The sequence below is a fragment of the Delphinapterus leucas genome, chromosome 1 (genome assembly GCF_059928025.1).
Source record: "Delphinapterus leucas isolate spDelLeu-1000000601 "Yukka" chromosome 1, BTC_Dleu_Yukka2, whole genome shotgun sequence".
NCBI classification, from domain to species: domain Eukaryota; kingdom Metazoa; phylum Chordata; class Mammalia; order Artiodactyla; family Monodontidae; genus Delphinapterus; species Delphinapterus leucas.
The window spans coordinates 184,908,641-184,934,170 of NC_143129.1; the positions used below are offsets into that span (position 1 = coordinate 184,908,641).

The window sequence follows — 25,530 nt, forward strand, 5'->3', positions numbered from 1 at the left end:
CCCAGACAGACACATTCAGGGGCACACGGAAGTCACTGGGTAGTGGGCAAAGAGGAAATTTCTTTGCATTAACAAAAACAGCTCCATCTCTATCACATAAGGTGGACACAGATATCTATCGAAGCCAGCTTAAACTGACGAAAGAGTGTTCAGTAGCAGTTAATATGGGATCAGACAATAGGCCAGTTGCCAGATAGGTGAGCTATAAAATGATACTACTCTCCATTCCCTTTATGCAGCCTTTGTTGGTGAAAGAAAAAGGGTTTCGTGGGAATCTCTTATTTTAGCCATGACATAGATAGTAAATAATGTTTACTTCTTTTTATAAAACAGTAGTATCAGGTGGACAGGAAGCCTTAATAATATTTTCCTTTGTGCCAAGTCTTTCCTTTTCCACTGATTTCTGAAGATAGGAGAGAAATAAGAAGGAAATTCCGGGAAAAAGGTTGGTTTCGGGGGTGTGGTACCGTATGCTTTGTTTTCATCTATTGTGATGAAATAGATGTGTTTCATCTATTATTAAAAATATTACTAATACTTGATATTTACAAGGATCATAAAACTCCAAATGTTCACTTTAAAATATAATTGTTCAGAAAAAAATCAACATTCATCTTGAAGAGAAAGAGGGGGAATTATTTGAGGTTTTTAGGTGATGTCTCAGTGGTGGAGGTAAGAAACACCATCAGTCCCTTTAAATTCATTCTAGGGGACTTCCCTGGTGGTGCAGGGGTTAAGAATCCGCCTGCCAATGCAGGGGAAAACGGGCTTAATCCCTGGTCCAGGAAGATCTCACATGCTACGGAGCAACTAAGCCCGTGCGCCACAACTACGGAGCCCACGCTCCTAGAGCCCGTGCTCCGCAACAAGAGAAGCCACCGCAATGAGAAGCCCATGCACTGCAACAAAGAGTAGCCCCCGCTCGCCGCAACTAGAGAAAGCCCGCGCGCAGCAATGAAGACCCAACAAAGCCAAAAAAAAAAAAAAAAAAATTTAATTAATTAAAAAAAATTTATCCTAGGGCCTCCTGAAAAATAATTTCTGCCTAGGAAACTTCCCCAAAATGAAGCTCCTAAATGAAATTGACATAAAGCCTTCAAGACTAATGGGACTCTAAAATAATATTTGATGATTTCCCTGTACCTGACAATAATAATGCATTCATCACGGAACTGATGAAAAAGCATTTGTAACAACGACAGAATGTATAATGTTCTACTATTCTGCACTGAAAAATTACAGAAACAGTTTCTCTGGGCCCTTATAAAACAATTATGTTTTCTATTTATACTTAAGATAAAGATAGAACACAAAACACAAAATAGGTTCTAATTGAACTCTGAGCCCAGCGAATCTGAGTCATCTCTTGGCCTCTGTTCTGTCACTGGACGCCCGCCCTCCCGCTGTCAGATAACTGCAGGGAGTTCTGAGGTCAGTAAGTGATTCGAGGCTTAGGAAGGTGAACCACTGAGAAGCCCCACAGTCCAAGGCTTCTTCCCTAACACAGAGTTGAATACTCAGAAACACAGGGACTACAAAGCACCCCCCTGCCTCTTGCCTCTTCCAGGAAGGGTGCCAGCAGCAGCAGAGAAGGGACTTGTGATCGACAGCCTCGCACGTCAATAAAACATTAGACACCATGAAAGGCGACAGTCCGCGCAGACTCGTACCTGAGCTTGGCTTCCTCCGTTCCCACTACCGCTGCCCCCTCCGCTGCTCCCTCCTCCGCTCCCCTGCTTGTGCTGCTGGGACCCGGTCATCTCAGCCATCCTCCTTTCCATCTGCTCCAGTCGCTCAAGGATGGACATCCTGAACTGGTTATCTAGGGCAGAACAAGGAAGAGTGAGGTTGTGTTCTGGAAGAAGGGCCATTAACACGTGGCCTAGGCGAGCCTGCAGGACGGGCATCCAAGATGGCCACCGACCCAACCAAATCACCGGGCTTTGTCCAGGCTGGATTTCTCCAGCACGGTAGTGACCCTGACACTTCACATAAGACTGCAGCCTCGACAGCAGCCCAAAGTTCTCAGCGAAAGGAACAGAAAACCCGTTTTTGTCAAGGTCCTGGTTTCAGGTTCCTGGACCTCATTTCTTTGGCAAATTCCCCAGTGGAAACCTTGAAGAGAGATCTGGTTGAAAGGCCCCTAGAGCAAACAGATGAAATGAATACAATTTAATTTAAATCACTGGAAGAAAGCAATCACTATGGGAAAGAAGAACACACACAACCCCACACAGATATAGATATCTAGATTTTTTTTTTTAAGTAGTATCTTTTACCCACACACTGGAAAAAAAAAAAAAGATTTTCTGATCCAGGCTGTAGCCACAGACACACACATACATTAGAGCTGGGGTTAGGTAAGAGTAAATGCAAAGGCCCTGAGGCAGAACGTTCCAGGAGCAGAAGCCATGTGGCTGGACCACAGCAGAGAGGAGAGCAGAAGATGAAGCTGGAGAGGCGGGTAAGGACCAATCAGGACACAGTTAAGAACACTGGCTGTGCCATATAATAGTTGTGTAACTTTGAACAAAACCTTTGGTGTCTCAGTTTCCTTAACTCTTCTTTTTTTTTTTTTTTGTGGTACGCGGGCCTCTCACTGTTGTGGCCTCTCCCGTTGCGGAGCACAGGCTCCGGACGCGCAGGCTCAGCAGCCATGGCTCACGGGCCCAGCCGCTCCGCGGCATGTGGGATCTTCCCGGACCGGGGTACGAACCCGTGTCCCCTGCATCGGCAGGCGGGCTCTCAACCACTGCGCCACCAGGGAAGCCCTCCTTAACTCTTAAATGGGGACAGTGTCTGTCCTTACCTCCGAGGGGTGTTGAGAGAATTTAATGAAGTAACAGATGAAAACGCTCAGGACATGGGTAAGTCCCAGATAAGTGTGCCAGCCATCAGCATCACCTTGTGGCATGTGAATGAAATGTCTTGGGAAATTGATCAAACACCTGTGACAACATAGTTCTTCCTCAAAATTGCTAATGGCGTCACTATTTTCAAAATACAGCCAACTGAATCATGAAAAGGAGTACCCTCGGAGAAGAAATATTTTATCAGCGTTCCTTGCCATCCTGACTGTAAATCCTGACACTAGTGGGTAAAGCGTATCGATCCTACGAGAGATTAAAAAGTGGACGGAGCTAACACTTACCGAATCCGTGCCAGTCACTGTGTAAATCACTTGACAAATGTTAACTCATTTACCCTCACGGCCATTGTGTGAGGCTGGTCCTGTCACTGTCTTCATTTTACAGATGAAGACACTGAGGCATGAAAAGATACCTGGCTTCTCCGTCTCCAGGACCCGGAGCTTAGCCCCCACGTGACAACAGGAAGGGAAAGTTATGGGAAGAGAAGATGCACAAGGATTAGACGGTCTTACCCGAGGGAACAGAACTTTTTTCTCAAAGTTAAAAGAGAGTAAATACGTTTTCAATTCGGTATTGAAAATGGGGAAGTTTTCAGTACCGAATGTCAAATTGATCTCACTCTTCTAAACCACAAAAGCAAGAGGAGGTAGACTGCTTTTCAAGAACTGTGGTATTATTTTCTTAGTAAGCTATTTCCAGGAACAACATGAGAGGAAAAAATCCTTCCTCTTTAAAAGTGAAAGGTAACGTCTCTCTGTTCCAATTTCATGCAGACAGATGTGACGAACACTGAGGACCCTCTAAGCATCTCAGTGGCACAGTCACGGATGGGGGAGTAACCCTGAATGGATCTGCTTGTGATGCACTGGCCATGGCCGTGGTCATCCTGTGACCACTAATGGAAAACAAAGTGACTTCAGAGATGATTTTAGAATCCTTACTCCATGCCCTCATTAGAAAATGGAAATTTTGTAGAATGTGGGACTTCTCCATCTGGAGCCAACTGAGGACAAAGAATTTTACCTTTCAAAAAGAGTGTGATCCGGGCGTCCCTGGTGGCGCAGTGGTTGAGAGTCCGCCTGCCGATGCAGGGGACACGGGTTCATGTCCCGGTCCGGGAAGATCCCACATGCCGCGGAGCGGCTGGGCCCGTGAGCCATGGCCGCTGAGCCTGCGCGTCCGGAGCCTGTGCTCCGCAACGGGAGAGGCCACAGCGGTGAGAGACCCGCGTAACGCAAAAAAAAAAAAAGGTAAGAAAAAAAGAGTGTGATCCCAAGCGGAGCAGCAGTTATCCTTCGTGGTATGTTTATAAACTCTCCCTGCTTCCTGCTGATCCTGCTAGCCAGACAACCACTCATCTCTGAACCCACCCAGAGACCCTCACTCATCCCACTGAAACAGCTTAAGCCTCTATAGCCATGTTCTGATGATTTCTTCTGCCAGCCTGCAAATCTTGCATCTATTAAGTGAGTGTTCAGAATCCGATTCGCGTCTCTCGGAGATCGGTTTGCACTTGTCTGGAGCACAGTGGCCAAGATTAACATGCCACGTCATGCCAAGGGGCAGAAGGGCACAGAGCTCGCCACCCGGCTGTGCTCAGCCCGTCGGGGTGGCTCTGTTCTGGCTGCGGCGGTGACAGTGCAGGCAGCCCCGGCTCGTCCCCCCAACTCCACCCATCCCCCACCCATCCCCTGCCAAGCGTGGACACTGCAGACCGACCCTCCCCGACATCGCGGAGCCAGGCCCTGCCAATGCATCTCCCCGCCAAAACACTGTCACCACGACGCCTTGTCTGCCCCAGGGGTCACTGGCTCCCTGCTTCCGGGCTGCGTGTCCAGCTTCGGCGCCACAGCGGGCTGTGCAGTCAGCTCTTGCGTGTGATTAAGCTGCTCTGAGAAGCACTTCGTGAAGATACTCAGAGGCGGTTTTTTTGCCTCTTAAGAAAATTATATCGTGCAGAACGGCATCTCTGAGCCTCTTGACTCCAAAGGGGGGAGGTAGTGATGATTAAAACATGAAACAACTGAGCTGGCATCCCAGAGAGTCAGGTCTGTGCCACCCTGTGAATCAAGAATCGGAGGCTTTCTGATCATACTTCCTTTCCTCTGTAAGGCTTCCTCCGATGGAAAAAATGATGGTGTCCAACTCTCCATGACTGGCAAGCCAAAAGCAACAACTTGATGCTTGTTTCGGGCTTTACAGCTTTATTAACTAAAACATTATTGCAAAACACTTGGCAATTTCAGAGCTATCGCTCATCTTAATTGTATATTGTGTGAAATTATACGATGAGGGTAATACAATTAGAAGCAAAAAACTTTTTCTGATGAAAAAAGTACATTTGAAGATCTATTTGTTCACGCACAAATATTTATTGAGCACCTACTGTGTACCAGGCACTGGGGGATGGCTTAGTGAAGAGATCCCTGTGCTCCTTTGTTGGCCAACAGATAATTTCTGCAGGCTGAATGAACCCGGGTTGTTAAATTAATGCACTGTGGAGGCGGGGAGGAGAGGAAAACAAATAACGTACAGATTGAAGGGGCTGATGAATTTGGCTGCAGTCTTGCCCACGATGCTTCAAACAGAGCCAACGGTGATGCAGCTTTGAGGGGTTGCAAGCCCCCTGTCCTTAGGACAGTCTGAGTGAAGCGACTGGACTGCTCCCTTGTGAGACCCGGCTGCACGGAAAGTAAGCTGAGGGCACCCACTTCCCGAAGCACGTGAGCCTCCAGGGTTATACGTCTGGGTCCCCCCTGCGGCGGCAGTGGTGTCTGGGTGCTCACCCTCCGGCTCGTGCCCGCTGCAGGCAGTGTGCCACCCGAGTGGAGGCGTCTGCTCAGCCTAGTGGTTCTCAGGTGCCAGCAGGCATCAGAATCACCCAGTGGGCTTTTTGAAACACACTGGTGGGGGCAATGCCCAGCTTGCTTTGGTGTTAGTGTTGGTGTTGGTTTTGCTAGGTTTGGGTGAGCCTAGAGGGTGCATTTCAAACACGTTCTCAGGTGACGCTGATGCTTCTGGGCTGAGACCACATTTCAAGAACTGCTGCTCTAAGACCCCAGCCTCCTTCCTCAAGAATGAATCCTCTTTCCACCCCAGTGCTTGTTAAAGAAGGACCCCAGGACCACCTGCTCGAGCAGAAGCACGGGTTCCCACCCCATGTGGACATGCAAAATGTCACCTCCTGTACATCATACCCGGTCCATCCACACGGGCTCTGCCAACAACATTGGGCTGTGCATCTTCTCAAGCACACGGCTAATTCAGACCTGGCGACACTCGAAAACGATTTAAAATCCACCTCCTTGCACTGCTCTCTGCAGGCACTCCTCTCTCATCCCCATCAGATCTTGCCTCTTTATTACTTTCTTTTTCTTCTGAGTGGGATGTCTTCCCAGGTGCCTGTCTTTGCCACCTGCTTTTCTCTAAAGCAGTTTATTTACTTGTGTGGTTTCAGGGAATGAGATCTTTCAACTATCATGCAGCAATTCCTTCCCACTACATTCAAGACACACGCACCCACCCACCTGTACCCCAGACAAAAGGTAAATGACGCTGATGGCTTTGCAGCAAGTCTGGCTCACGGTTCATTCCAAGCCTCTTCCCGAGCCTGTTCGAGCTGCACCCTTTTTAGCAGAAGCAGCATTTCTAGACTGGGCAGCGATGACATAGTGGAAAGAACACTGGAGTAGAGAGAAGAGCTCCAGGTTTAATCCTGTCACTGTGTGACTGTGGAAAAATAATGACCATTTTGCACCTCAATTTTCTCTGTAAAATGGGAATATCACTATCTATGCTGCCCGTGAAGATGAAATAAACTGAATTTTTAAAAGTGGTCAGACTCTCTTAAGTCTGAACTACTATTGGACAGGGACCTTTTACCCAGTCATACCTCTGGAACATTAAAAAAAAATACATTTAAAAAATTTTTTTGAATAATTGAGATTCACAGATGAGTTGCAAAGGTAGTCGAGTTCCCACATACCCTTCACCCAGTTTCCCCTAATATGAACATCTTACGCAATTAGGGTACATTTGTCAAAACTCAGCAACTAACACTGGTATATCACTACTATTCACTAAATTATAGACTTGAGTCAGACCACACCATCAGAACTGAATTAGAATTAATGTATTTTTTTCTGTTCCAGCATCCAACCAAGGATACCATGTTGCATTTAGCTGTTAAATCGCCTTTCTCTTCTCTGATCTGTCACAATTTGAGCAGTTTTGAAGACTACTGGTCAAGTACTTTGTAGATGTCCCTGCCCTGAAGTTGGCCTGACATGTTTTCTAATGATTAGACTGGAGTCATGGGTTTTTAGCAAGAGGATCACAGAGGGCAGGTGCCCTGCCCATCACACAAGCGGGGGTAAATGATGATGTACTGCTGATATAGACCGTGATCATTTGCTCTATAAATCTACGGTGCTCCATGATAAAGTTCCTATTTTCCTCTTTCCCTACTCTATCCTTTGGAAGCAAGTCCCTAAGTCCAGCCGGGCAAGGAGACGAGAATTAAGTGCCACCCTGTGGATAGAGGAGTATCCACACATATTATTTGGAGTTCTTCTATAAGGAAGATTTGTCCTTCATGGTTTATTTACTTGATCAACCTTTTATCTGTACTAGTATGAACTCACGTATATTTATTTTACACTTTGGTCATCATCCAATACTACATTAATTGCCCAAATTGTCCCAGCGTGGCCACTGGGAGCTCTTTCAAGCTGGCTCCTGTGTCCCTTGGACATACCCTCAGCTTTTTTCCCTTCTTTTTCGAGCTCTTCCTTACTTTCTGGCATTACCGGATACTCCAGGCTCATCTTGTACTTTCCCTGCCCCAGCCCTAGAATCAGCAGTCTCTCTAGGGAGCCCTGGTTTCTTTTATTGGAGAATGGCATTTAGAAACCAAGATCCGGGTGCTAGGTGTGCTCATTACTGCTGGAGCGTCACTGCTCCTGGGCCCTCTCAGTGCACGGAGCCAGGACAAAGTTGTAAGTATAACAGCCCATGTATGCACACATATCTATAATTATTTTTCTATCTATATGAAAATAAACATGAGTTCATACAATGTCTCCAACTCTAACACAGCACTGCAGTATTCATTCTACCCTTCTAGGGGGCATTTTAAACATAGATAAAATGATGGTGGAAGTAACTGTGTTACCTGGATATAATAAGTCGATAAAATAAATGCTGAAAAGAAATCTTCCTGATACATTAAACTACAAAGAGAGAAGCCTAGGCCTAATTCCTGTATCTCAAAAGTACAGGTACAGGATATAGCATGTAGTATATCCAACCACTTTGTTATCCTTCAGTTCCTAGAGTTTTCCAACAACACTAGAAAACATAAAGAAAAATACGCTCCTGATCCCAGAATAGCTCTGAGTACTCCGGAGATCAAGAAGATGAAAAAACATTTCCAGCCAACTGCTGGCCCGCTTCATGTCCCCTTTACTCTTGCTGGGTTCACCCTGTCCAAGTGTCTCCTCAGGGCTACCACACAAAGTGTCACACAGCACAGCAGCAGTCATGGGTCATCTCTGCATCTCTCTTTGACAGGGATTCCTAACCCTCAAAGCGACTCATTTTAAAAATGTCCCCAATTAATATCGACCTAAAGTTCCTAAGCAGTGCCAAAGTTTTAACACAGAAAAAACTTCATGGAGTCAGACACCCACAGTACATTCTAAGTTTAGAAGGTTTGGGATTTGCTGCTGTAAAACCGGAGAATCCCAAGTGTTTGGGCATCTGATGAGAGAAAGCGTCTGTGTCAGGAGCCCACGACTAGCTGGGCTTAGGCTAGTGCTGGTCTCAGGTGTTCAGCCGCACCTAGTGGCCATAACCTCCTCTAGGTTACGCACAACGCACTTTAAATCTTGGAACTGACTTGATTTTCATGCCTGTATTGAGCAATACGACGTGAAGCAATTTCTGACTTTATATCGGATAATCTTTTGCCAAAAAACACTTAGCTGCCTCCCCTGTGACCTACAAATAAAACGGCAAGCGTTTGGTATGGCAGGGGATGCTCTTTGCTGACGGCCTCGGGCTACTTTTTAGGGGTCCTCTCATACTCACTGTTCTTCAAAGCCGTCAGGAACCTTTACATGTTTTTGCGCCTTGGGTGATGCCAACCTTTCCCCATGTCCACGTGGCGACCTTCTTATTCTTCAGAGTGTGGCTCAAACATCCCTTCAGTTTTATGATTTGTAGCTGCCACTGAGCATCTACGTAGGCCAGACATTCCACATGTGTTATTTCTGATCTGGAAAACAACTCTGATTTTCCTCTTTCTTTTACAGATGAGGGAGCTGAGGCTCCGAAAATGTGTTACTTACGCGAGGTCTTAAGTATCAGGGCAGGGATTAGAGCACAGGTTAGACTCCAGACCCACATGCTTTCCAGTCTACCCAGCAAATCATCATGTCTTGCTCTGTGTCCTGTGTATAGTTATTTTCTTACACATGTCATTTCTACCAGAGCGAGCTGTCTGCAAATCTTGTATCCCTGGTATCAGATACAGAATGGGGGCCCAGTCAGTGGAAAGGAATATTCTTTTCTAATTTAAGCTTCTTCAGAAGCCAATTTATGGATGAGGTCATTCAAACTCTGGGGCAGGGGCTCTGAGTGACCTCTGCTCTCCACAGTGGGCTCCCAGGGACTATACTCCAATTAGCCAGTTTTACCCCTTACCCCCCAGGGAAAGAAAGAGCAGTCAAAATGCTCAGAACCCAACGGAGGTGCCTTGAAATCATGTGAAAAAGCTCTAGGCATCTACCTGGCTGGCCGCCCTTTCCTGGGGGCTCAGGTAAGGAAATAATATAACTGTATTGGTGAAGACCCTGGCAGAAAAGCTGAGGAAGATCTGACCCTTCATAGACACAAACTGGAATTTCACAGCAACGTCATTTTCCTTTATCCATTCAGCGTCACATTGTAAATACAGATCCCTACCTTCTAGGTATTCCTACTTTTCCCTGGTGAAACGGAGTATCTGGAACACAGTGGCTGGCAGCACACCTTGATCTAATTAGTTACGAAAGTGCTTAACAGGTTAAGCTGTTTTAGAGACATGACATTTTTACCGTGTGAGACCAAAGAGACATTTTCTAGAACAGCCTCAGAAAGTGGACATGGATTTGCAGGGCCTGAAAATCAGCCGACAAGTAACATCTGCAAACCGGAGCTTGTTATTCCAACTGCTCGACCCGGGCCACCGCCGGCCTTGCTGCCAGAGCAGAGGAGAAAGTTTTGCCTTGGCAGGTAAATGAATGAAGGCGCAATCATCAGATACCATCTGCTATTTTAAAACGCGTTATTTGTGGCTTGAGCACACATGTGCCCTCCTGTTGCTATTTGGACTGGGGACCAGAGGCCATGTCTCTCGTTCCATTTCCAGCCCTTGGCTGAGCTGGCAGGAAGGGTTGATGAAGCAAAAGGAGGCATGACTTGGGCTATTTCTGTAGAGAACTGTAACTGCTGCTTTGGAAGCCTCCTGCATTTTGCAGGAAGCTCAGAAAGACGGGGAAAGTCGCTTGATTCCTTCCCAGAATCAAGGGGCCGCTGGAGTGCAGGGAGCTGCTCTTCCCCAGCGAGCTACTGAAGACGTCCAAGTGCAGAGGAGAGGGTGAGGCCCGGCCGGAGATAAGGCACAAGCTGTACCACTCTGATTTTCCAAAGCAATGGCTAAATTTAGCCTTAGGAAAAACTGCCATCCTCCACTTCTTCAAAACTCCCCAGCGCTGTGGACCAAAACACTAGAAATGACATCAGCACTTCTTCTTCAGACTTTCTTCGTTGGCAGGGAGGTGGGATTCATATTTCTTCTTGGTCTGTGTTTCACCCTGTTCACGAATTCAGAGTCTTAGGCACGACAGGGAAAAATCCTTTAAGCTGACGAACAGCGGTGAGGAGACAGACTGTTAGAGAGCTGCAAAGCCAATCTACAAGGATTTCTCCTTTGAAATCTTGCAGTGCTACAGCTGGAGCTGCACGAGGGCGAAGATGTCCAACCTCTCCTCCAAGGACAAGAAGGGCCAGTGGAACCCAAGGAGCTCCGCTGGATCACGCCACGGCATCCAGCATGTAAGGGCACCTGAATTACGCAGCAGCCAACTTCACCGTCGGTCATGTAGCGAACCAACTGCAGTTCGAGGCAGCAAAACTGCCCCTAATTAGCATGAGAGCAAAGGAAGTCGGGAACTGTGACACAGATTCTATACCTGCCGTCATCTAATCTCAAAAGAGGAGCACGTTTCAGGTTTGCTAACGTCCCCCAAAGCAACACAGTTGGAGGCCACTGCCTCAACAGTTTCAGCACCCAGTGAAAATGAGAGATATTATAAGCGCGGATTGAGACATTCTAGAAATGGATGAAGCGGCGGAGGAAAGCCTGTTACCAGACACCAACGGGGTCTTTAGAGGGAAAAAGCGCTGTAACAGGACTTGGAGGTGAACAGCCACCTCACCTGGACGTAAGGATGTGAGCGGGGGATGAACTTTAAATGACTTGCACGGAGGAAGTGGAAAAGGAAAACCCTGCCTTTAAGAACTACAATTGCCAAGACGCAGTACAAAACGCACGGGAATTGTCAAGGGGCAAGAAACCATTAATTAAGCGCCGGCAGGTTGTTCTGGGGTGCCCAGCTGTACCAAAAAAACCACTCCGAGTCCTCGGGGAAGAAAGATGGAGAATCAGGGCCAGAACAGACTCATTCTGCGAATGTCGACTGCACAACCCCTGCTGGGACACCACTGCCAGGCACCGGCCAGGGCCCTGGGGATGGAACAGCAAACAGGACAACTCAAGTTGTGGTGGTGGCCACCAGGGACGCAAAAACCAAATAAGACATAAATAAGCCTTCATTCCCAGAACCTCAGCCTAATGGAAATAAAGCGGAAGGAAGAGAGATCTCGACAGTTCTATGGGGCCAGCGCCTGCCTTTGCTCTGCTCAGTGCCATCTTCCCGAGGCCTGGGACGTAGTAAGCCCTCAATACATACTGAACAAGGGACTGATTTCATCTGTTCAAAATAGAAAGTTGTGGATTTCAAGCAGAAGAAGGTAAAGGAGATTGCGTAGAACAAAATATTTGTTTCCCTTCATCATTTCTAGGTGACTTTTCTCCAGCCGAGTTACTAAAAGCAGTTCCCTCCCTTCTCTCGGGGCCATGCTTTCCTAATCCCATCAAACAGATCGGGGACCAGGCATCTGAAAACAAACTAACAAGTAACTGAGACGGTACATGATAACGCTTTCACCTTAGCAGCCGTGCTTTACAAGGTTGGGACGAGAAAAGTTGAAAACGCAATAAAAAAGAAAACTCTGCGAGTAAGATGTGTTACAATGTGGGGCAAAGACGTAAAAAAAAAAAAAAAATCCTGGCTGCTTCTAGTGAATGCTTCTAATCATAAGAGATGTTATTTGCCCTGAGTTCCTGGTGCTTTTCAGTATCTGACTGAAAAACTACGTGTCCGGGATTCTAGTTGAAACACTCCTTCTTTTGCTGTTTCCAACTCACTCTCCATAAATTATTTAGAGCTGCTGCTGGCAATGCTTTTCTTCCAGGGCTAATTGTAGGGATGCCATCTGCACAGATGTTCCAACTGTCCTGCTGCCTCGTGAGACAGTTTAAGTCCAAGAAGTTTCACAAATATGTGTTTTTTTAAACACTGGATTCTACAGAGAACTCAAAAGTGTATTAACGACAATAATTTTTTTTTACAATGCCATAAGATTCTGTAAAAATCTGGAATAAATATAGGTGAAGAAGTCCTTTCCAAATCAACAGGCTGATATGCCTATATTTTAAAAGAAGTAGCTGTATTACTTTAAAATACTGGATGTATTAAAAAGTAAGTCAAAATAGAGAAAATGATCTAAAGATACTATTTTACAATTTATCATAGGCCTTTCTGACAAACAGAGAAACCTTTTAAATAATCCAAGTTATACCACTTTAACCGTTTTATTCCAAAATAAAATATCTCTCCAAGGGAACCACCAGAGCTGGGGAAAAATTTTAGCCATTAAGCTCCTTTTTAGTACACTGTCGTGACCCCTATGAGGACCATTTTGTGTCCTGGCTCCAGACACCACATAAAAACACATCGAGGGCTAAGCTCCTGTGTCTGCAGGCTACTTGCTTCTGCACTTTGAGTTTGGGAGGCTGTTACTTGGTGCTACATTTCCCATTAGGGCTCCACCCCTAAACCAGAGTCATCTTCAAATGTTTGCAACTTCCAAATGAGTGAGGCCTGAATGAATGTATTAGTGAGGCCGCTATTCAAACATCCCTTGGATTAGGTGAAAAAGCTAAAAACAGAGTGATTTTCACGAAATGGGGATGCAACTTGATTTCATACAGTTGCGGGGCTGTCCTATCTTGCTGTCCTCATGGAAGTCCCCAAATTGGGCAGTGTACAATAAGTCTCCGACGTACGAATGAGGTCCGACCCGAGAGCACGTTTGTTAAGCCCAATTTTTTCGTTAAGTACAACAAAGTTAGCCTAGGTACCCAACTAACACGTAGCTATATAGTACTGTACTGTAATAGGTTTATAATACTTTTCACACAAATAATACATAAAAAACAAACACAAAAAATAAACATTTTTAATCTTACAGTACAGTCCCTTGAAAAGTACAGCAGTACAGCTGGTATACAGGGGCTGGCATCGAGTGAACAGGCAAGAAGAGTTACTGACTGGAGGAGGGAGAGGAGGTGGGAGATGGTAGAGCTGAAGGATCGTCAGCTGTAGGAGACGGAGGGCAAGCTGCAATGTCACTCACGCCTGACGCTGATGGCACAGCTTCTGGTTCCTTGCTGGATTCAATTCCATCTACCCTCCTGAAAAAACGATCCAGTGATGTCTGGGTAGTAGCTCTTTTTTTCTTATCATAGATGACACGGTAGCACTGGATTGCATTCTGAACGGCTGCTGCAACCTTCGTGCACCGTTCTATGTTCAGGTCCTGTGCCTCAAACACTAACAGCGCCGCCTCCAATAAAGAAAATCCCATGCCATTTCCTGCATCGTGAATCTCTTCGGTTCTTCAGCTACTTCTTCTTCCTCTTGTCTCTCTTCATCCTTTCTCTGGGCCTCCGTTTCCATCAGGTCCACCGTCTTTTCGCGTCGCTCCACTCTCGCAATTATTTTCACTTTTGTTTTCCATCGTGACTGCTTGGAGCTCCTTAGCACTAACAGCTACATCACCACTGCTTTTACACGTGCTTCCGGACATCCTGGGCTTTAAATAAAGATACTGTACTGCTGTACTCAATACAGTACTATAAAGTACACAAAAGCACAACCACTTGTAGCGGATGCATGCACATGACAATGTATGCCAGACACGTGAACTTACGTGATTGGACGTGCAAACACACGTTCGCATCTTGAAAAGTTCACAACTTGAAGGTCTGTATGTAGGTGACTTAGCGTAGTTGATCTAAAGGTTCGGGAGCAGTTACATGATGGAACAAAAGGCCAATAACTAACTCAAATGGCAGTGGGCGCTAACCCTGGGACGCATCCCTCGCAAATCCCTAACGCAGCTTCACCTCTCTTTCCTCCCCTCTTCCTCTCTTTCCCGATTTCCCTTCACTGCCCTAATCCATTCCCTCTCAACCTCTCTATTTCCCTCCCTGCCCTCACTTAACCGGAACCAGTCCTGGATCTAGGTATGTCTCTTTGAGGTGGCTGATAGAAACACTCATGATTAACAAGAGATTAGGTAAGACGACGATTCATGAAGAGAATAAAATAAAGCTCGGGTAAAGCCGCTATACAGAAAAGACATATTAAATCCTCTAAAATGGTTAACTGTGAGTCCCAAATTTGGCTGAACTTAGCAAACAAAGCAAAAAGGGAGGAAGTCAGTTTCAAGATCATTGTCAGTTGCTGTGGATAATATGGCTCCTCCAGGTACTAAGAGCTGAAAGAAATGTCTCCTACAGATGCTTATTAATAAGGAAGGCTGCGATGCAATGGACCTCAACATCCTTGCAATAAAGGCAATACTGGGGTACTTCCCTGGTGGCGTGGTGGTTAAGAATCCACCTGTCAATGCAGGCGACAAGGGTTCAAGCCCTGATCCGGGAAGATCCCACATGCCGCCGAGCAGCTAAGCCCGTGTGCCACAACTACTGAGCCTGCGCTCTAGAGCCCATGAGTCACAACTACTGAACCCACGAGCCACAACTACTGAGCCCGTGTGCCACAACTACTGAAGCCCGTGTACCACAACTACTGAAGCCCGCATGCCTAGAGCCCGTGCTCCGCAACAAGAGAAGCCACCACAATGAGAAGCCCGCGCACTGCAACGAAGACCCAACACAGCCAAAAATAATAAATAAATAAAATAAATTTAAATAATTAAATAAAAGTAGGTGAGTTGAATGTTTTACATTTCTTGAAGGAAAAGCTTTCTCTAATTTAGTTGGTTCTTAACTGTTTAACATTAACTCTCAATGGATTTCTCTTCTGCAGGCCCTTAACTTTCAAAAAGTCGCTTTACTGCAATAAAATAACCTGTTCTCTTCTTTGTTTGGAAATGAACACATCTGGAGTCAGCGATACGGCAGTGTCCTGTATAGGGCATTTCTTTCCACAATTCTTGACGGAAAGAGAGAAGCTGCCAATTTTTAAATCCATTTGACAATAAACACAATCAAGTCAGCTCCCTGTTTACAACGTGGATCCCTCCATATCTCTGGGCACCCCCGGAGTGACTGCCCAGGCCTGCTGAGTGATACCCCTAGGCTGACATAAAACATACAGATGGATATTTAAGAGAAACTGGACTTGGACTTCCCTTGTAAGAAAAGAACCCATACCCTTCTTACCCTTAATGTTCATGGGCTCTTAGACGGTGATGAAAGCTACAAATCCTTTCCCAGAAAAATACATACATACAAAGTTTTGCATGTAATTTCAGGAGACTCAGGGCCATGGGACATCTATGGATTCCAAGCTCAGAACCATTTTGTGAGGTAACATCTCAGCAGACGATAAAAACAGAACGTTGGGTTAAAGATGTTTTGGAGGGCTTCCCTGGTGGCGCAGTGGTTGAGAGTCCGCCTGCTGATGCAGGGGACACGGGTTCGTGCCCCGGTCCGGGAGGATCCCACATGCCGTGGAGCAGCTGGGCCCGTGAGCCATGGCTGCTGGGCCTGCGCGTCCGGAGCCTGTGCTCCGCAATGGGAGAGGCCACAACAGTGAAAGGGGTCTGCGTACCACAAAAAGAAAAAAAAAGATGTTTTGGAAACACTGGGTTAAACACCACTAAGTACATTTGTATTTCTTTAACATATGACTTTTCTGAACCTTATTATTCTAACGTGCACTCTAAATTGCTGGGGAAAGCTAATGGTAGGTGTGTCTCCTAAACTTATCTGAACTTTTTTTTTTTTTTTTGTAGGGAGAGCTTCTTATAAGCATGTCCTGTAAGTAACTCCCACAGAAGAATTTAGGAACTGAAACTAGTCCTAAAGAATACCATGGTAGGGCTTCCCTGGTGGCGCAGTGGTTGAGAATCTGCCTGCTAATGCAGGGGACACGAGTTCAAGCCCTGGTCTGGGAGAATCCCACACGCCGCGGAGCAACTGGGCCCGTGAGCCACAACTAGTGAGCCTGCACGTCTGGAGCCTGTGCTCCGCAACAAGAGAGGCCGCGATAGTGAGTGGCCCCCGTTTGCCGCAACTAGAGAAAGCCCTCGCACAGAAACGAAGACCCAACACAGCAAAAATAAATAAAATAAATTAATAAACTCCTATCCCCAACATCTAAAAAAAAAAAAAAAGGATTCCATGATATAGACAGTCTCTGAGTTATGAAATTCCTGGTCCACTTTCATCAACCACAGACCCCAGTAAGGTTATTCAGGTTAATGGTGAATGTGCCCCAGGGACTAGTATGGGAAAGCGACCCCACATCTGTTTCCACCGTCTCCTTTCTTCCTTCTTAGGAGGCTCCTCCTCTTATTGCTTACGGTTCAGTCAGTTTCTCCTCAGACAACCTTTGACACGTACACCACGTCTTTAACCCACATTCTCCTTTCCCTTTTCATTGCTGTAACTCTTTGAGATACTAAGAAGGATTTCTCTCACTCTCTCTCTCTCTCCTTTGCTCAATTCAAGAATAAAAATAGGATTGTAATTATCATGGATAATAATAATGGGTTATGTTATCAAGAAACTGAAGTTATTTACTCTCTCTGGGTTTATTCCTCTAAAAAGTGAGAGCTAGACTTTGTAATTTCAGACAATCATTTTGGGTTCTACCCTGTGAAATAAGAATCTTCACCAAGAAGTTTCCCTTGACTGAAGTTATTTTACATATACATTTATTTCTATTCAAGCCGCATATTTAATATTCAAATGTGAAGTTCACTTTTTTCCATTTGTTTTGGAACATGGAAGTGTAGGCTATGTATTTATATATCACGTAGATTAGGTAGTCCAGTGTTTTACAGTTTATATGTGATATATGCATGCACACACATTATTTTGATTTTTTTCTCCTGCAAATTCAGAGTATCTATTATGGATTCAAAAGGTTTTTGTTCTCCGTCTAGCCTGGGAACCTACCCACCATTTGTTGCACTGTTTATCTGGGAAATATTCAACTGATTTATAAGCTTTTAGAACGTCATCAGCTTTAGGCTGGGCCCTTCCTCTTTTTTACATTATTAGATAAAACATCTTTCACACACACACAAATGCCAGGGGCAATGATGCTGGCTAGAATGGAATGAATGGTCTCTTTCACTAGAAAAGACAAAAGGGTGTTTAAAGAAATTTTTTGTTGATTATTCCAAACCACAGAGTGAAATATTAGGGACTTGAATCATATTTTCTGAAAATGGTCCTAGGGATTGTTAGTCAGCACCCATTTAAAGGTCTGCTGAAAGGTAACGATTCTGGTGTGTCTTCATTTAAAATGGGACCGTGAAAATGAAAGCATGGAATGAGCCTTGGCATGAGCTTCTGTGGTTTCAGAACGAAGGGTGCTTTCTTCGGGAATATGAGAGCTAAGGGTGAAGATTAGCGCAGCACACCTGCCCAGCATCCCTTTCCCGGTCCCTGGCCATGGCACCGTGCTTCTCATTTGGGAGATGCCCTATGCTCAGTTCAGGTGGTTCTCACCACAATTCTTGTCTCCAGGGGTGGGTGAGCCAGGTCTTGCTAATGAGAGTACTACCCCTCCTTATTCAAGGGATTGGAAACATGAGTCAAGCTGGGCCAGTAAGGACAGAACATTTCCTGGAACTACTGGGAAAGAAGTGCTGTCTTCTTGGAGATATTTGCTAAACTGGCAAAATAAAAGCCTGGAGCTTTGAGCGGGTCATCTTGCTACTGCGTCAGGAACCCCTGCCTGAGAATAAAATCAACAGAGAGGAGAGGAGGGCCAAGAGAGGGAGAGACAGGTTTCTAATGACATCACTTGAGCATCTGGAACCAGCTATACTTGAAGACAACACCAAAACTGGACTTCACGAGAGTCAATAAATTCTCTTTTTTACAGATGCCAGCTTGAGTTGGAGTTCTGTCACCTAAAGCTAAAGGAAGAGCCTAGGGTGAATCCATCAACTGAAATGTGGATCCTTTTACTAAATAAATCCTGGTTAAATTCTGCTTCCACAGACACACACACACACACACACACAAATCAATATCATTAAGCAGACCTTAGTGGTAGTACATAAGAATCGTTCGAAGCTCTCTATAAAACATGGGATAAATTTTGGCAGAAATCAGCTGTCATGCTCACTTGAAACATTCTGATTACCCAAATAAATCAGAAAAACAGAGAAAGGTATACTGAGCTCCTGCCTAGCTAGCGATCTGCTGTTGTGGAATTAAATACCTTCAGAAGTATCCGAACTCATTCACGCCTTAAGTTACTGCCAAATTGACTATCGTAACAACAGATATATCCCACACAAGAGAATCATTACAGAACACTGCGATTTAAAGAGAATTATGAATTATCTCGTCCAGGGACTTTCGATAGGTTTTGACTGTGGCCCACAGAAAGAAACAGAACCCAGTACACACACACATACACGCGTGCACGCGCGTGCACACACACACACCCCTGAAACAAAATCTTCCCAAACTGATACTTGCCCATATGCTGTGAGCAGCGCACTCCGATTTTAATAATTGATGATGCTGACCGCTAAGTTAATTTCCTGACCCACTACTAATAGGCTTAGGAAACAGGTAAGGCACCAACCCAGGACTGTAAGGTGAGTTACCTACGGTTTCTCATTCACTTAAGAGCCAGAGCTAAAACAAAAACCTAGTACTCATCCTACCGTATTATACTCAAGCAAACAGTTGTTACCTATACACATTCCTAGACAGCAAGCTTCTGGCCAATCTTAAGAAATCCCGAAAGGCGACTGAGACCCTGCTATTCTACACTGACACAGGCCAAGACTTTTAGGGCCACTTCGAGACCACTTAAATGGAAACCCAAATCCCCTACGGACCTTGAATGGACCTGAATGGGAGATCCTGTGGAGTTTGTGTCTAAATTACCAACAGGGAGGACTGAACTGAATGCACTAGATAGGATCAGAGTCGGGTGTGCTTTAGAACTTTCTTGTTACATTCTTCTCACTCTGTCCAAGGAGTAACACCACGCATATAATTGTTTTGTTAACTAACAGTATTTATGAAACTCCACCTCCCAGGTTCCATTACGCTAGGGGTAGTCGGGGAAGATACACCTTCAGTGCCACCCTGCACCGCAAAGAGCTGCTCACCTAATCTGGGGGATGAGGGGAAAGGGTTCATTAATGAGATCAGGCGTGAGTTAGGCTCAGAGAATAAGGAGGAAGAATTTTAAATGGAGAGCCGGAATGCAATACACGCTGAGTAGCTGCTGGTGGACGGGGGAAGGCGGACTAACAGAGTGGGATCAGATTTGGAAGGTGGTGAAAGTCAGAAGAAGAAAGGTGAAAAAAACATAGACTAACTGGTCAATGTTGGTACTTGATAAATGGTAATTTAATATATTTGGAGGCACTTATAACAAAGAAAAGTCGGTCTTTTGACTTCAGGACAATCCACTCAGGAAGGGTTAAGACCATCACTGATGACCTTCATGATCATGAGCTCCAGTGTCCTCAGGTGAGGGGTCACCCGGCAGGTTCCCAGGTGCTTCCTAAGTGTTCAACGTGACCAATGTTAACATGCAGTCTTTAAGGTAATCCAATGCACCGTGTCTAGACTTCTCCCACCATCACCCAAACTTCGTTGATGGCTGTCAGAATTTCCATGGAACATAAGAAAACGCATGGTGTGTGAGGTGTAATAAAGACAAAATTAAGCCTGTCACGTCTACAACTGACAGAGAGCCTAGAAGGCAGTTCATGGCCTGCCTCTAGAAAGTGTGGAAGTCTTTATGGAATGAATGTCATTTACTAACTTCATTCGTCCCCATTTCACCTTCCTGGACACTCACTATCCTTTTGCCTACTCCCTCTTTATTTCACCTATTCTCACTGCTTAATATGTATCTCTGTAAGCTCCCTTAAACCCCCTTTAAAAAAGAAAAATAAGGTTAGGTGTACGCAAATAAACTACATCGCGCGTGAATGCCAAAAGCATTTTGGCAAAGGAATATATAACTGAAATAAACTCCCAAATATTCTGCTTATATAGTGTGACAAGATGCCACGGTTGATATTTAACAATGAAGACCTGGCACCACTCAGGTGGTGTCTTCGTTCGAAAACATCGATGGGATACCAATATTAACCCACGTTAAGTCAGGCAGAGCAAAGCCCTTTAAATGTGAAAAGATACAGCAGGCACACTCAAACAATTGGGAAAGGGATCGGGAAGTGAACACTGCTAAGGAAAAATAAAGGACTTCCCGAAACCACTGCACCGGCTAAAGAATGGTGCCACGTTTAACAAAATGGTCTTTATTGCACCTTCTGGGTGAAACCTAAAGTTGAGCTTTAAATAAATGTAAAAACAACATGTAAAATTTTCCTTGAACATTTTTAAAAGGCAGCCTACAAGTACAGTTCTGTAACGTCAGAAGTTCACAAGGGCGAGGATCGAAAACATCAGAAAAATTATGACGGTCCCCAAAGGAAACTCTAGGTCACCAAAATGGACATTTCTGGCAGTGCCAGAAGGTGAGGGACCTTGAGCTGAGCATCTGAATTGTAGCCATGGATACGAGTCTCATACCTTTCACGCGGGAAACTTTCAAGGTCCACTGATTCTTTAACTTCACCATCTTTCTCGTGTGAAGTAAAACATTTTCTGTGCCACCTGTTACCCATGTTTTCTAGGACAGCCCAACATGAACGTCCTGCAGCGGGGCCAGCTGCTGTTACAGGCAGGAAGGCCCAGCAGAGCCCTCCACAGAGAACCAAAGAAAATAATAACGTGTCTCTGCATGTCTATCACAAAAGCGGAAGGGTTACCAAAAAAAAAAAAAAAAAGAGCCGAAGAGTTAATAAGGATCCTTAAAGGATACAATGTTGTTATTAACTACTGCATTAAATACTGTGTTTCCACTTAGGTTATTTGGAATACAATTAATTAGAATGCCTGGGTCCACGTCCCTTAGGAATTCCAGGCAGTCCTCTGCTGTTTTCACCAATCGGAATTTATTGGGGAAATGCATACCCTGTAAGTAAATGCTATTTTCTAGAACATTAAACATTATTATTCCCGAAATCTAACACTAAGAAAAAGAGAAACATAAGCTTATTTGCTATCGTCTAATTTTGGTCTTAAAATAATAAATATATTTCCATAAACAAACACCATGGAAAGCGTACGGCTTAACATATTTCTTTTTATCAGGTTCCCAAGCAACAGTTTCTCTACATGACAGATCCTGTAGGGAAACTCTCCAAACGATTCCTTTAGACAGAGAGAGAAGAGGACCCCTTTATATACGGCCAGCCATTCTACCGTATGTGACACAACTTTGGGGGATCACAATTTTTAAATTTCAGGTTTTGGCCTCACTGATGGGAAAAATATAATGCGTTCAAACAAACAAATACACGAGGCACTTCATAATTATGAGAGCACTTCTCATGTTTATCGTATCTGCTTTGCCAATTATATCAATATATTTCAGACTAACCAGTAGAAATCATACCAAGCAACGGTGGACAAAATCCAAAACAGGCTTTAAGACTGCCATTCCCTGGTGAAGTAATTGATTAGGAAGATTATTTGCAAGAGTACTGTATTTTCGGAAATGTGATGGCTGCAGAAATCGACGAAGATTGAAAAATGGTCTCTAACATTTGACCACCATCAGGACCGGTCCCGACACTGGGCCGTTACCTAGGAAACCAAAGCAGGCGAGATCTTACAAATGCAAGAAGGCCACGCGGAGCCTGGCTGGTGGAAGCAAGGGTCAATGCGCCTCTCCAGTCCCTGCTCTGAAATGAAGCAAAGCTCTCAGGAAGTTCTTCCAAACCTTTAGTCTCTGAACTCCACCAACTTTCCCCGCCGTGTTCTACGCACGGATTAACAAAACGTTCATTCACTCCATTGGCCTGCTAGGAAAAGGCAGCCTCCAACCGCCTTGTCCCGCAGAGGCGTCTGGGGCCGAGGGCCAGTCTGTCCCGGCCACTCTCCCCGCCAAGGGGGCACTTGTCCCTGCTCCTCTCCCCTCGCCCTTCTCCCCGTGGAGCGGGCGCCCGGCCCCGCCCCTCTCCCCACGCCTGGCCGCGGGAGCGAGCACTCGATCCGAAAAGCCCGCCGCCCAGACGCGCCTCGCAAACGAAAACCAGCCGGCGGCCCCACGGGCGTCCGCGCCGCTCGCGCCGGCCACTCCCCGCACGCGCGTCCCCAGACCGCCACTCACCCAAACACTCCCACGAACTCGCGCGCACACGCGTGTTCTCACACCCACGCCAGCCCCCACCGCCTCGCAGCTACACGCGCGCGCGCTCCCGGCCTCGCTCCCCCCGCTCCCCCACTAGCTCCACGAACACGCGTGGTGCCACCCCCCTCACCCACACTCGCTCGGTAAACACGCCGGGCGCCACGCGCACTCGTGCCTCAAAACACACTCAGTCCCTGCGCTCTCTCCATCAGCTCACGCGCCCCCTCACTCTCCCACTCGCACCGTAAACACCCGTGTCCGCACCCCCGCTCCGCAAACACGCTCACGCCCTCCCCCTCGCTCCATCAACACGCGCTCCGCACGCTCAGCCAAACACCCCCTCCTGCACGCTCGCCCCGTAAACACGCGCCGGGCCCCACGCACACTCGCGCGTCCAAACACTCCTCCCTCGCGTGAACACGCGCGCCCCTCCCACGACCCCCCGGCTCCTCCACAAACGCGCGTGTCCTCGCACCCGCTCCTCCGACACAGTGACTCCCCCCTCGCGTAAACACGCGCGCCCCCGCCGCGGGCACGGGTGCTCCCCACGCCCCGGCCGCGGCGCGCGCCCGCCCCCGGCCCCGCCCCCGCGCGCCCGGCCGGCCCGCGCGCCCCCGCCGGCCACCGCCCTCGCCCCGCACGCGCCCGGCCGACTCTCCCCTCGGCCGCACGCACACTCACTCCGACTTGGTGAGCACGACCAACGCTCGGTCGGGCTGGCGCCGAGCCGCCTCTGTCTTCCTACTCCTCCCGCGCGGCCCCGCCCGGCCCGGCCCCGACAGCCCAGCCCTGCCCTGACCCGCTCAGCTCCACACGCCGCGGCTGGAACGACTCGGGCTCCGGGTACCGCTGTCTCCCCGCCACAGCCCGAGTGCGCCGCCCGGGCCAATGGCGGGGCGCGGCGGTGAGCTCACCGGCATCGGCCCCGCCCTCTGGGCCCCGCGGGCCAATCGGAGGGCGCTACGTCACCCGGAGCCGGGCAGAGGCAGGTGTGGGGCGCGGAGCCGCTCGGCGCGGGGACTGCGCCGGAACTGCGCCCGAGCCCCGCGGCGCCGCGCTGGACGGCGGCGGGCCCGGCCCGGAGGGTGCGGGCGGAGCGCGGCGCCGCGGCCCCTCGAGATGCCGTCGCCCGCTCCCCCGCCCAGATTCCGGGAGGCCCGCCAGCCGGGTGGCCACGGTCCCCTCGAGGGCAGGGACGACTCCGAGCCCGACGGCCGCGCTCTCTCCCCCGGGCCCACAGCCCCGGGCGGCCTCCTCTGGGGCCCGCACCGCGCGGGAGGGGCGCTCGGGCCGCGTGCTCCCGGCCTGCGGAGCCGCCCCTCGCCCGGCCACCGACTCCCGGCCCCGCGGCGCCGTCGGGTCCGCTCGGGAGCCCCGCACCCTGGGGCCCCGCGTACCCGGGCCCGGGCTCCCGGCGCAGCCCCGGCGCGCCCTGCGGCGGCGGCGGCTGCAGCGTCTGCAATGCAGCCACGGGAGGAGCCGGCGCTGCGCTGCGCTGCGCCGCGCCGCGAGCGGGGGAGCGCGGAGGGCTGGGCGGGAAGGAGGGGCGCGGGGCACGGTGAGCCGGCCGACGGCTGCGGAGCCGGGGCAGCGCCCGGGAGGCCGCCGGGGCACTTGGGCGGGTCCCGGGGTCGGAGTGCGGAGGGGCCCGGGTCGTCGGCCAGGACGGGGCCGAGGATGTCTGGGCAGGGACGCTGCAGGACGGCTCCCATGGGAGTTCAGGAGTGTCCAAGGCGCCCATTCCGGCGGCGCAGGGCCTGACCTCCTTAACTGAAGTTCTAGGGCCTCTGCCCATCCCTCGGCTCTAACCCTGGTGTCCAAAAGTTCTGGCTTCGGCTTTCTCACTTGGATGCTTCTGCATAGTGTCTCTTGCTTCCCGCCAAAAGCCCAAGTCACACCTCTCCATCAAGACTCACGTCTGCAAGCAGCCTTCCCAGGCATCCCAAATGGACACCACCACCCCTTCTCCTTTCCCTGTAACAGGTGTAGTCCTGCCCATTCAATTAACCCCACCCACGGCCTTGCACACAGAAAGTGCTTGGCCCGTGCAGACTTGTGATGAGCCCATCTTCTCTTTTTTCCCTCATATTCTCAAAGATCGTAAAAACTGGTTATGTCTCCTTTCTGCCACCTGGGTTAAAAAGCGTCTCGAAAGATGGGGGCAGAGTCTCTTTTACTGAGCCTACCCAAACGCACACGAAAACAACCACAGAATTTTGCACAGCCCTCAAGACTATACAACCAAAACTGAGTCGTCGTTTAGAGACCAAGCCCAAGGACATCGCTAGTGGGGCTGGCTCCCATCCTGTGCCACGCCTCTAAGGCAGCAAAGCGAGCAGGTAGAGTATGGTCTTACTCTCGGGGGCCGATGGCTGATTCTAAACCTCAGCAAGTCCCTCACCTGCCCCGGCAAAGAACACTCGAAGGCACTCACAATCCTGCTCCAACAAGTCCTTCATATTCCCACCCCCATTGCCTCTGCCCCGCTCTCACCACACTGGACCCCTGCGCTCCCCCGCTCTGCTTGTGCACTCCCCCCCCCCCCCCCGCCCCTTTATCTGCTAGGGGCATTCTTATCCATTCATTGAGGCCTGGCTCAGATCCCCTGGCTGCTCTCAGCAGAGCAGACCCAGGGGCATTGTTATGCATTACTATTTCAGCACTCTGTTTCCAGGAGAGGCAATGTAAGGGTAGTAGTCGGGGACAACGGTAGTTCGATTCTCCTATTTGCTAACTGTACCCCATGGGCTGTGCCTTCAGATCTA

At 48.1% G+C, this 25,530-nt stretch overlaps 1 protein-coding gene across 3 annotated transcripts in view; it reads right to left on the minus strand.

The window, feature by feature from the left end:
- LOC111187202 (calmodulin-binding transcription activator 1) overlaps positions 1 to 23,977 on the minus strand; it is a 54,282-nt gene extending 30,305 nt beyond the window's left edge. For 2 of the 3 annotated variants that reach the window (XM_089901866.1, XM_089901865.1), the window contains exon 1: positions 1,671 to 23,255. In XM_089901866.1, the coding sequence (XP_089757992.1) occupies positions 1,671 to 1,907 (237 nt within the window). In that variant the 5' untranslated portion in view covers positions 1,908 to 23,255. Of the gene's footprint in view, positions 1 to 1,670; positions 23,256 to 23,446 lie in introns of those variants that run through there. The other variant, XM_089901867.1, reaches the window with a different exon arrangement.
- Between the last annotated feature and the right edge of the window lie 1,553 nt (positions 23,978 to 25,530).